Genomic DNA, 13,794 nt, shown 5'->3' on the forward strand with positions numbered 1-13,794 from the left:
TCCTGAGCAAAACTCATACAAGAGTATTAAAACATTAACTAAACTGCAAAAGTATTTTCAAAATGAGGGATACAAATAATACATGGAACTTGGGTTCTGTCCGCTAACCAACTACACAGTATGGAAACTTACATTTCCTCATCTGTCAAAAGGTGTTGAAATGCAACTCTGATTCTATGATAAGATTCAGATTCCAACAGACCTTACATGATATTTTCAGCTCCAAAAGAATGTGTGACAACAGCATCAATTTAATGTAATAAAAATTCCAGACGGATGGAAGTATGTTCTGAAAACTGTTTTCAAAGGCAATTAAACTACTAAATTTATAACAAAATTATGATGAGCAGAAAAATTAACCGAAAATTGAAATCTGAGTTGAAATTCATCAACTTCTTCCTTATGACACTGCTTTCAGCTTGTCTCTCCCTTTTCAAATACCTTCAGATACCACTGCCTGATTAATTTTCTGATACATTTCCATAGTACATATCTAAAGGTCTATGGAATGTTCAAAGAGCATGGGAAAGAAGGGAAAGTAGCTAGAAACAGCTGGAATCTATGCTGAAAAGGACAACAGTGCTATATTGGGCCATATTTTACATCATAGGAACCAATGTGGATTTCTTTAGGGACAACTGCCAGGGCTTCCCTGGTGGCTCAGATGGTAAAGAACCCACCTGCAACGCGGGAGACCTGGGTTTGATCCCTGGGTCAGGAAGATCCCCTGGAGGAGGGCATGGCACCCCACTCCAGTATTCTTGCCTGAAAAATTCCATGGGCAGAGGAGCCTGGTGGGCTGCAGCCCATGGGGTTGCTAAGGGTCGGACACGACTGAGCAACTTCACTTTCACTTTTCACTTTCATGAACTGGAGAAGGAAATGGCAGCCCGCTCCTGCGTTCTTGCCTGGAGAATCCCAGGGATGGGGGAGCCTGGCGGGCGGTACAGTCCATGGGTTCACAGCAGGACGTGACTGAGCAACCAAGCGCAGCAGTCACAGCCTTCTTCCTTACGCTTCAGCTGCTCTTGACACAGACAGCAGTGTCCTGAGTTCCTTCACCATCCTGCTTGTTCCCTTCTGAACTCACCCCAATTTGTCTATATTCTGTTCAGCGTGGCACTCCAAGCTACAAATGAAGTCTAAGCAAGACAAACTAGCTAAGAGTTTGTTCCAGATGAGGTGCTTCTACTGAGACAACTAATTCTTGATTAAAACCATATACTTTTTCCAAATGTACTACTGACTAAATCAATCCACACTTGAATAATTGTCCTAGTGAGGTCTTTTAAAAGGACAGTACCTTACACATGCCTACAGAAATTTTCAACTTAAATTCAATACATCATGGCACCCTCCTCAGATAATTTTAGTTCTATAATCTATAATCCAACCTATTTTGCTATTCTTCACAATTTCAGGAACAAGAGTGAAAACAACGAACATACTTTCTACAACTTTATCATTACTAATAAAAATGCTAAACACACCATTTCAAGGTAATATCAATTTGTCTATAGTATATTGACAGGGTTATAGGTGAAATTAACAAAAAACACATTTCCAGTTACTCTTCATTGTTGAACAGACCCACAAAATCTTAAAAACTAAACCTAATAGATAATACAGCTCATAGTGTATATACAACCTACTCAATATAGCCCATAATCTTCCCTTTCCAGTCAACCAGAAACAATCCTCAAATATAACTTGATTTTCTGTCTCAATCTCCACTTAGTTTATCATTCTTTTTTCTCGCAAGTTCTACTAATCAAAATGTTCCATAAAATCAAACATCAAACAATAAAATTCCCACTAGGAGGGGAACAGTAAAACAAATTACAGTATATCCATATAACACTGTATTATGTGGCCATTATTTTATATAATTAAGTGAATCGATATTTGACATTGAAAATATGTCCTTGTAAAAATTTTTGAGGATGCAAAACAGCATGCATTTTATGATCTCACTTCTGTATTAATAGAAAATAAACATACATATGCTGCATTTTATCAGTCTTAGGGTACACCATCAATTTGTAAGATGTACCATAATTTCATGGACCGCAAGAAAGGTACAAAAACCTCTGCCAATTTTAAGTCATCCTCAATTGTAAAGATAAGTCCCGACTGCATAAACTTTAAAATAGAAAACACATGTCTTAGACTGGACATAACACAGTAATAATAGCAAATAGTTATATACTTAACTATGTGTCAGGCACAGTTCTAAATGTTTTATTTAGATTAATTAATTTTATATTTATAACTCAATGAATAGATATTATCATTTGTCCTTTACAGGTGAAGAAACTGAAGCAGAGAGAGGTTGAATAACTTGAGCAATATGGAAATCTATTAAATGAAGCGTCAAGACTCAAATCAGTTAAGCATAAAAGTTAAAAAAAATATACAGAAAATGTTAACAGTGACTATCGTTGGGTAATGGTATTAACCAGTGACCTTCATTCTTTACATCTTTCTATATTATTTAATTTTTTTACAATGAAAATTAAGTTTCTACTAGTAAAATAATAAAGACATTTTCATTTCAGGGGTGAATCTCATCTTTCCAGACAACCTCCAACCCAAAAATAATAGTACTTTCTCTGATTTTAAAAGTATTTGAAGTTTTCATTATAAACAATCAGAAACAAAGTATTTTTAAGTTCCCACACTCCTCTAAGATGGCTTTTTCTATAGCATTGGCAAGGAGTAGCCACCAGAACTATTTTAAATGAGTTCAACAGACAAAAACTCAGCTTAATCAACAAGATTTTGCAAGTCAACCGAACTGTGACAGCCCCGTGCTTCTGAACGCTAGCCAATCAGGAACAAATTCACTCCGAAAAAAAACACCCTGGCGTGTCAATCAATCAAAAGCAGATCTCACCCAAGTGCCCACTCATCCATAGATGATACCAACCCACTCAGGCCCCTTCAAGTCCATGAAACCTTCAAATGATCATTGAATCACGTGATCTCACATAAGAATATAAAAAATGGGTTCCAAAATTAAGTGATACTAGTATACAAGATGGTAACCAAATGGTCCAAATATACCCAATACTTTAGATTATATTTAAATGGATATAAAAATATTTAAATTATTAAATCCCAGTTTAAGAAGCACTTATCATTTTCTCCCCAACCAGATCTTAAAGTTCCTAAGATTACAACAGCACCAAAAAGGAGCCAACATTTGCTGGTTGACTGATCTGCACCTATTTAAACATATCAAATCAACACAAGATTTTAAATAAGATATTTTTTAAATCCACCTTGGAATGAACGTGAGGTTATTTAGTAAAGGCACCATTCCTTACTCATCTGTATATTCACATAGCCTGGCACACAGTAAGAGCCCAATAATAATCAGCTGAATGAACCATCACAATCCAATGAGAGACGGGGGGGGGGGGGGGGGGGTAGATTGCTATATCTAACTTAGCACCAACAGTTATAATTCATGAAACAGATGTTTAAAAGGACATCAACACACTTGTTAGAAAACAACAAGTATTAAGAAGATTGCCTCCAAAGTCTTTAACTTGTGGGTTTTTTTGAAGAAAATTAATCATTTAAAATACTCTTTCTCTTCACCAATTACATTCAGGTCTCAGTCTACAGTTCTCAGGGAAGTGTGGAAACCAGAATGGGTTGGGTTCACACCCACTTCCTCATCTTCTTGGGATTTATTTCTCAGCATCATCTTTATTTTCCTAACTGTAAGCCAGCTCTTAAAGCTGAATTATGAACTCCAAAATATATCTAGTATATATACTGGCAACACCAAAACGTTCAAACCACAGCTGAGCTAGCAGGCATTGCTGTAATTACTCACCATTGGAGAAGGATTTTTATGACTGTTATAGCAAAAAGCATAACAATATTAAATCACAGAAGGTTGCAAAACACTAAATTTGTTCAAGTTCTGTTATAAGAATCAATCAATATTGACCACAAGAGGCCTATGCAGTGACTGGCTGCAGGTGTGCAGAGAGAGCCTACTTTCCCTGAAACCATTCTGTGACCAGAAATGGGAGGACTTAAAGCTTCGTGACTACACCATTCTCTGATCAGTTACTTTCATTCAATGTTACAATACTCCTTGCTGTAAAGCTAATCACAGCAGAGCCCCAGTAGGCTGGAAGAACACAGGCAGATCTGTTTAATTAGCTTATCAATACCAGTGCATCAAACTTCATGAGTTATTGACTACACCTTTGATTATTTTTGTACTATAACCACTTATAGTGGTTACTTACTATAGTGGTTGCTTACTAGGTTACTTTTGGTATCATTTGACATCGAATGGCAGATGATGTACAGCTCAACTCTGTGTCTAAGGCAGCATGTACTTGTAAAAATGAAATTTTGTACTTGATAGCAATGAAACATCCATTTTCTGAACATAAATTTTAAGCAGCTTAGGTCAGTTTTTTCACAACATTAGAGGATTAAGGCTGTTTCCAAAAACTAACAGTATTTTAAGAGCAAAACAAACCTAGAACAAACAGATCAATACAGTAGTCCCCCTCTACCTGTGGGGGATATGTTCCAAGACCCCCAGTAGATGCCTGAAACTACAGATAGTACTAAATTCCATATATGCTGTTTTTTCCTACATACACATACTTACAATAAAGCTTAATTTATAAATTAGGCACAGTATGAGGCTAACAATAACTAATAATAAAGGGAACAGCCGTAACAATACACTGTAATAAAAGTTGTGTGAATCTGATCCCTCTCACTTACTGGCCTGCACCTACCCTTCTCCTTTCTGTGGTGATGGGAGATGATGAAATATGTATGTGTAAGATGAAGTCAGGTGAATGAAGCTGTCATTGTGATACAGGGTTAGGCTGCTACTGACCTTCTGATGTTACATCAGAAAGAGGATCACCCAGCACAAAATGGTGACGGTTAGATATCAGGAGCAGACGTCATCAATGGTTGGGGATCCCAGAGAGAAAGGCACAAAATTTCATCACACTATGTGTTATAGTGAGCAATTTAAAACTTATAAACTATTTCTAGAATTTTCCATTTAATATGTTTGGACTGCAGTTAACCATGGGTAACTGAAATCATGGAAAGTGAAACCATGGGGGAGAAGGAGACTACCATAATTATATTTATAGGGACATTTCTGTTACAAATATTAGACAGCATGTCAGAATCTGATTGTAAAGGATAAAAATGAATAGAAAAGTTCTACTATTGATAATTGAACATTACAAATAGCTTTGAATAAACAACAGTACAGAATTTTCTATTTAAAATAAGAATACTGGAAGTCCAGAAGGAACTAGTTACAGCATAACTTATTACCAATATCTAAGGACTTGGTCATTTCTAGCCATATCTAAAACATAAAAAATTTATATACCCAAATGGGCAGAAGACCTAAACAGACATGTCTCCAAAGAAGACATACAGGCAGTCAACAGGCACACGAAAGAGTGTTCAACATCACTGAACATTAGAGAAATGAAAATCAAAACTACAATGAGGTATTACCTCATTCTGGTCAGAATCAGTTCAGTTCACTCACTCAGTTGTGTCCAACTCTGCGACCCCATGAATCGCAGCACGCCAGGCCTCCCTGTCCATCACCAACTCCCAGAGCATACTCAAACTCATGTCCATCGAGTCGGTGATGCCATCTCATCCTCTGTCTTCCCCTTCTCCTCCTGCCCCCAATCCCTCCCAGCATCAGGGTCTTTTCCAATGAGTCAACTCTTTGCATGAGGTGGCCAAAGTACTGGAGTTTCAGCTTCAGCATCAGTCCTTCCAATGAACACCCAGGACTGATCTCCTTTAGGATGGATTGGTTGGATCTCCTTGCAGTCCAAGAGACTCTCAAGACTCTTCTCCAGCACCACAGTTCAAAAGCATCAATTTTTCGGCGCTCAGCTTTCTTCCCAGTCCAACTCTCACATCCATACATGACCACTGGAGAAACCATAGCCTTGACTAGACGGACCTTTGTTGGTCAGAATAGCCATCACTTAAAAAAAAAAAATCTACAAATAACAAGTGCTGGAAAGTGTATGGAGGAAAGGGAACCCTCTTACATTGCTGGTGGGAATGTAAATTGGTGCAACCACTACGGCAAACAGTACAAAGGTTCCTCAAAACACTAAAAAAACAGTTGCCATATTATCCAGAAATCACATTCTTGGGCCTATACACAGACAAAACTGTAATTTGAAAAGATACACACATCCCTATGTTTTCAGTAGCACTATTCCCAGTAGCCAAAACATGTAAACAACCTAAATGTCCATCAACAAACGAATGACCAAACAAGATGTGGTACATACATACAATGGAATATTCAGTTCAGTTCAGTTCAGTTCAGTCGCTCAGTCGTGTCCGACTCTTTGTGACTCCATGTACTGCAGCACTCCAGGCTTCCCTGTCCTTCACTATCTCTAGAGTGTGCTCAGATTCATGTCCATTGAGTCAGTTATGCTATCTAACCATCTCATCCTCTGCCACCCTCTTCTTTTGACTTCAATTTTCCCAGCATCAGGGTTTTTTCCAATGAGTCGGCTCTGTGCATCAGGTGGCCAAAGTTTTGGAGCTTCAGCTTCAGCATCAGTCCTTCCAATGAATATTCAGGGTTGATTTACTTTAGGATTGACTGGTTTGATCTTCCTGTCCAAGGGATTCTCAAGAGTCTTCTCCAGCACCACAGTTCAAAAACATCAATTCTTTGGCACTCCACCTTCCTATGGTCAAACTCTCACATCCATACATAACTACTGGATAAACAATAGCTATGACTACACAGACCTTTGTCAGCAAAGTGATGTCTCTGCTTTTTAATATGCTGTCTAGGTTTATCATAGCTTTTTATTCCAAGGAGCAAGCGTCTTTTGATTTTGTCCCTGCATTCACCATCCACAGTAATTTTGGAGCCCAAGAAAATAAAATCTGTCACTGCTTCCACAATGGAATACTACTCCTTAAGTATGAGATAATACTTAAGAATGAGATAATACTATTTACTGATTGAATGGACATGAACTCTGAGTGAACTCCAGCAGATGGCGAAGGACAGGGAGGCCTGACTTGCTGTAGTTTGCGGACGTGCAGAGAGTGGGACACGACTCAGCAACTGAGCAATGATAACACTAGCACTTACAGCAACATGGACGGACCTGGCAATCATCACACTAAGTGAGGACATCAGAAAAAGACCAATAGCATATGGTATCACTTACGTGTGGAATCTAAAGTGTGACACAAATGAACTTATCCACGGAACAGAGACTCACAGACACAGAGAGCGGACCTGTGGTTGCCAAGGGGGCGAGGGGGCTGGGGAAAGGATCAGAGACACAACCTGTCATACAGAATGGATAAATAACAGGGTCCTGCTGTAGAGCATAAAGCTGCATTCAGCATTCTGTGAAAAACCACAATGGAGAAGAGTATGAAAAAGAATGTATATGTATAACTGATCATTTTGCTGTGTACTAGAAACTGATACAACAGTGTAAATCAACTCTCCTTCAATACAATAAAGTTAAAACAACTTTATACCAATGTCATATACCTCCCAAAGGACAGATAATGAGAAAACACTAGATGATGGGAAAAGGTCAAAGAAGCTGAAGAAAAAGGAGGAAGGATTCAAACAGGAAGGATGGCTTTAAAAGGGGAATGACCTAAAAAGGTTTCTGAAGCCAAGTTACCTGGCTTTGGATTCTGACTGCCACACACGAGTATGTGACCTTGCTCATATAACCTAACCTCTCTGCTACTTTGTCCTCATAATAAAAATATGGAGAATGAAAGAACCAACTTCACAGGGTTATTTGTGAGGATAAAATGAGTTGTTATAAGTAAGGCACTAAGACAAGCTTTACCCATGGCTCACTAATTTTCTAAGTGAAATCTTGATTTTTTCCCCTAGCTACTTGAACTTTCTTATACCAGAGAACATAAAACTAATATACATATCAAATTAGGAGTTCAGACAGCTCAGATGGCATTGTCATACCACAAAGACAGTTTAACTTAATTACCAATTCAGAATTATACATCGTAACAGGCTCATAAATAGTACTTAATAAGTATCTACTAAACTAATCATAAGTAAACTTTGCAAATACTGTAAGATTACATGCTCAGTCTAGATTTATCCCATTAATTAGAATCTGAGAAAGAACAGTTCATCAACTTAAGTCCAATATTAATTTATCCTAGTTCTTAAGTTGGAAACAAGTATACAAGTGTTTTGATTTTAATTTACTCAAGTTAGTCAAGTTCATTTTATAATGTTTATTTATTTGCACACAAAATTCATCTGAAATAAGTACTGTACTCACTAATATAAAATGAAATTACTTCAAAATGTATCTAAAAAGTAGATTTAAAATTTTTATAGAATCTTTAAAATTCTATAATATAAATTATTCTATTAAAAAATTTAAGATGGCAGGAAAACATTTTATATACTGAAATGTATACTCTAGAAATTATATAACACATACTTCACCATGCTTTTCCAGATTTTGAACATGCAAATGCAAATTATTTAAACTACTAGTATTTCTTATATGAGAGATACAATAATGCCCAATCTATTGCATAGAGTTCAAATAATAGCTAAGAGTCTACATCATATCAACATTGTGTTTGTATAACACAAATGAAATGGACCTGGCTGATCTGTCTGTTTCACTTAAACAAAAAATTCTAATCATCATTCTCAGGTCATGAATATTTTATACACTCTATTTTTCTTGTACCAAATCCAATCTCTTCATTAGAAAATACCTTGGTTTCTAAACTAGAAGTAATTAACTTTCCATATATTATAGGGTTTTAAAAATATTTCCAGATTATGATATAAAGCTATAACTTAGAAATAATAACTGAGAGATCTTATTTACTCTCCCTACCTTACCCACACAGGAAATCAAGGGAAAAAAATGAAACAAAAGTTTTCATATGTTGGACACCAGGCAGTACATTACTGTGAACCCTGAGAAAGGGAAAAAAATTAACGGAGCAACTCAAACAAAATCCAGAACACTCACTGTGCTGATGAGACAGTGATCAAAGTTCACACAGGCCAAAGGTGCCTGAGTTTGCAAAGCAGGACACCAAAGAGGAGGGAACTTCAGAGAGAGAGAGAGAATGCACTCTGGAGAGGAACAACATCAAATTGTGGGCTAGCACGGTCTTGCACATAAGACGAAACTACCTGAAGCCAGACCAGAGAAACACAGGGAAGCAGCTAGCAGAACAGACACCAAAGATCACAGAAACCAAGGAAAAGCTCATGTTCTCACCAACCAGAGAGAAAATATCTCATAAATACACGTATGATTGAGCAGAATCCTAAGGTACCGCTTTAGTACTGGGGTTACATTAGTCTAGACTACAGGTGTTTCTGTATCTCCTAGTAAACATTGAAATTATGCTCTGACAAGTATCCTCCAATCAAAAATTTAAAAATAAAAAAAAAAAGAAGAAAAAAAAAGAAAGGATAAGGTGGTAAGAAATTCGTATTTAGTGGATTAGCTTGGAGATCTGATACAGCTACTGACTGTTTCTCAGAGTTTCTAAGCACTTAAAATAAAGCAGTATAAAATATCCAAAACAAGTATGCTTTGAAAGAATCAAATGATCCACATAAACTTAACTGTGCATCACAAGAAAACTTAACACAACTTAAACAAAAATCAGGACAGTATGAATCATAACAGTGAGAAAACCCAGTCTCCGGAGAAAGACTTAAAATGACAGAAATGATAGAACTGGCAGAGGGATGTTGCAACTATTATAGATATGCTCCATATGTCCAACAAGGTAGACAAAAATATGAATATGCTGAAGAGAAAATTGGAGGATATAAAAATGACCTCATTAAACATGTAGAAATGAAAAAATACAGTAGCTGGCAAGATAACTATATGACAGGGGAGTCACAGTAACTAGACACTAGGAAAGGAAAGACGGGTTAACCTGAGCGTTTCTCAAGTGCAGCACAGGGAGAAGAGACTGAAAAAGTGACCTGAGCAACAATATCAATTAGTGTACTGCATGTCTGCTTGAAACACCAGAAGGAACAAAGACAGAAAAGACATATTTTTGAAAAACTAATGTCTGAAATGTTTATAAATTTTAAGAAAATTATAAACCCACATGAGTAAGAAGCTCAACAAAACCCAAGCAGAATAAGCATGAAGAAAAATATGTCAAGGTACACAATAAAACTGAAAACTAGTGATAAAGAAAAAGTCTCAAAATCAACAGAGGAAAGAAATGATAGGTTATGCAGAGAGAGATAAGAATGACAAGACACTTCTCATAAGAAGCCATGTAGGTCAGAAAACAATGAAATACGTTTTAAATACTAAAAGAAAAAGATAGTAAAGAACATGGGACTCTACATTTTACTCAGCAAAAATGTTTTCAAATTGTATACAAAGAAAAAGACTTTTTTAAACAAAAGCTGAGAAAATTCATCACCAGCAAAACAAGAAACATTAAAGAAATTCCTCTAGTCATTCAGGGAAAAAATATGGACTAATATGCTCAACACACACCAAACCAAATGAACACAAATAAGCAGCAAAGAACGAGTATAGCCAACAATAAATAAATTAATGAATTTAAAAAAAAACAACAAAAAACCACACCATTTGCTCAGATCAATCTCTAATTCTCTTCATTGAACTTTCAATCCTACTCATCTTTCTCAACAGTTTCTACATGGGCTCATTTCTATTTTTCTTCACACTCTATCAGAAGTCATTAATTAGTCCATCTCATATTAGTTCATCTGACCTAATATTAATTACCTTGGCCTCAACGTTCTGTGAATCCCTCAACTTCAAATTCCAGGTACAGTTATACAGAGAGACCAATAATTGAAGACTCCCACTACATCCTGCCTTCTGCTCACCTCCTGCTACACTGAGAAAGGGTCTACCAGAACTAAGATGCTCCAGGAGAAGCACTAGATTTGGCATCCTAACACCTGGATTCAGTCTCTGCCCTGATAGTGTAGAAAGGTAGGCCTGTTTCACTGGACATACAGTATTTTAAAATCAAGTCCCAAGAGCAAAACTTCAACAAAATTGGCTTCTAAGAATACTTAGAAGGTTACCATCCTTAACCAAGGTGAAGTAATCTCAATTTTACTTTTCACATTCTCCAGCAAAATTCCAAGCTAAGATTATGTCTACTTTGAATTCAATTCCACCTATTAAGATTATGGACATTTTATGTGTATCAAAAATCTAGTGACACTTAAGTATCTTATGTTGTATTTCAAAGTAACTGAAAAGTATATGATTCTATCACACCAAAAGGAATCATGAAAATTATGAATCAAAACAGTACCTCAATATTTTTACTGGCCACATTCTTCACAACAGCAGGAAACAGTTCAGAAGCATTTTTCCCTTTTGCAATCATCTGAGGAATAAAAGTAGAATATGAGAGCTCAAACTTTTAAAAAATTAGTCATTTGAAAACAAGACATAAATTCTACATACATATAATATTTAGAAGATAAACTACAGAAACAAGTAAGCTATAGAATTAACAAGCTTAACTCTTTTTGAGTCATCTTACTTAGCCCAACTATCTGCAGCAAAGAACAATCTCTTGTGAATCAATATAAATACACAAATACATAGACATATTAGGGAAGAAACACAGTAATTTAAGACATACAATATTTATAATAGATTCTATGGCTAATGGCATTATAAACATTTTCAAATATTTGTACTCTTCTTTATTTAACAAGTTCTTACATTAAAGATGTAATACATTTGCAGCGGGGTGGGGGTGGAGAATAAATGTTATTCTAAACAAACTACAGTCATTCCCTCTCCCCTGTTTTTTTTTTTTTAGATTGCCCTACTTCTCCAACCGTTTTCTTCACAGTTCCCTTCACGAGGTCCTCTTCCTTTCCTCACAAAAGTTAGCTGCACCACCATATTTTCCAAGAGAAAAAACAAGATTTAATTCACTCTCCTGGGTTAACTTTTAATTTTTTAGAAAGATCTTTGTTATATACCATATATAAGAAACTATCTTAAAAAGATATAAGGCGTTTAGTTTTATAAATTCACAAAAACATTTTACAAATACTATGTGACATTTTAAACAATAATAATCTCAGTTAATAATCTCTCAGATTTTCTATATGACAGCTTCAGAAAACTCTGATATAAGCTAATCTTCATTTTCTATTTCTTTACCTGTGAAATTTTTTGTTTTGTGAAACCTTCTGAGGATTAAAGAAGGTTCATAAAGTGTACAACTAAACTATTTTTATGTGATTTTTACAATTTTCTCATCTGTAAAATGAGGAGAGAGGGATTCATGTTCTCTAGGGTCCCTTCTTTCAGTCATTCAATAATTACCTAAGTCAGATATCCTGTGCCACGACACCCTATCCCAAGGCTTCCCCAACTTTAGTCTACAGAATGCTATTCAAAAAGATGTTACGAAAGAAATCAAAGAGGACACAAACAGTTGGAGAAACATACCGTGTTCATGGATTGGAAGAATCAATATTGTCAAAATGGCTATTCTACCCAAAGCAATCTATAGATTCAATGCAATCCCTATCAAGCTACCAACGGTATTTTTCACAGAACTAGAACAAATAATTTCACAATTTGTATGGAAATACAAAAAACCTCGAATAGCCAAAGTAATCTTGAGAAAGAAGAATGGAACTGGAGGAATCAACCTGCCTGACTTCAGACTCTACTACAAAGCCACAGTCATCAAGACAGTATGGTACTGGCACAAAGACAGAAATATAGATCAATGGAACAGAATAGAAAGCCCAGAGATAAATCCACGAACCTATGGACACCTCATCTTTGACAAAGGAGGCAAGGATATACAATGGAAAAAAGACAATCTCTTTAACAAGTGGTGCTGGGAAAACTGGTCAACCACTTGTAAAAGAATGAAACTAGAACACTTCCTAACACCATACACAAAAATAAACTCAAAATGGATTAAAGATCTAAATGTAAGACCAGAAACTATAAAACTCCTAGAGGAGAACATAGGCAAAACACTCTCCGACATAAATCACAGCAAGATCTTCTATGACCCACCTCCCAGAATATTGGAAATAAAAGCAAAAATGAACAAATGGGACCTAATGAAAATTAAAAGCTTTTGCACAACAAAGGAAACTATAAGTAAGGTGAAAAGACAGCCCTCAGATTGGGAGAAAATAATAACAAATGAGGAAACAGACAAAGGATTAATCTCAAAAATATACAAGCAACTCCTGAAGCTCAATTCCAGAAAAATAAACGACCCAATCAAAAAATGGGCCAAAGAACTAAACAGACATTTCTCCAAAGAAGACATACAGATGGCTAACAAACACATGAAAAGATGCTCAACATCACTCATCATCAGAGAAATGCAAATCAAAACCACAATGAGGTACCATTACACGCCAGTCAGGATGGCTGCTATCCAAAAGTCTACAAGCAATAAATGCTGGAGAGGGTGTGGAGAAAAGGGAACCCTCTTACACTGTTGGTGGGAATGCAAACTAGTACAGCCACTATGGAAAACAGTGTGGAGATTTCTTAAAAAACTGGAAATAGAACTGCCATATGACCCAGCAATACCACTTCTGGGCATACACACTGAAGAATCCAAATCTGAAAGAGACACGTGCACCCCAGTGTTCATCGCAGCACTGTTTATAATAGCCAGGACATGGAAGCAACCCAGATGCCCATCAGCAGATGAATGGATAAGGAAGCT

At 36.3% G+C, this 13,794-nt stretch overlaps 1 protein-coding gene across 2 annotated transcripts in view; it reads right to left on the reverse strand.

Moving 5' to 3' along the window:
- AP3B1 (adaptor related protein complex 3 subunit beta 1) overlaps window positions 1-13,794 on the reverse strand; it is a 232,757-nt gene that overhangs the window by 179,943 nt on the left and 39,020 nt on the right. For both annotated transcript variants that reach the window (XM_065940360.1, XM_065940361.1), the window contains one exon: window positions 11,380-11,454. In XM_065940360.1, the coding sequence (XP_065796432.1) occupies window positions 11,380-11,454 (75 nt within the window). The remainder of the gene's footprint in view (window positions 1-11,379; window positions 11,455-13,794) is intronic.

Source organism: Muntiacus reevesi, chromosome 7 (genome assembly GCF_963930625.1).
Source record: "Muntiacus reevesi chromosome 7, mMunRee1.1, whole genome shotgun sequence".
In the NCBI taxonomy this organism is placed as follows: Eukaryota; Metazoa; Chordata; class Mammalia; order Artiodactyla; family Cervidae; genus Muntiacus; species Muntiacus reevesi.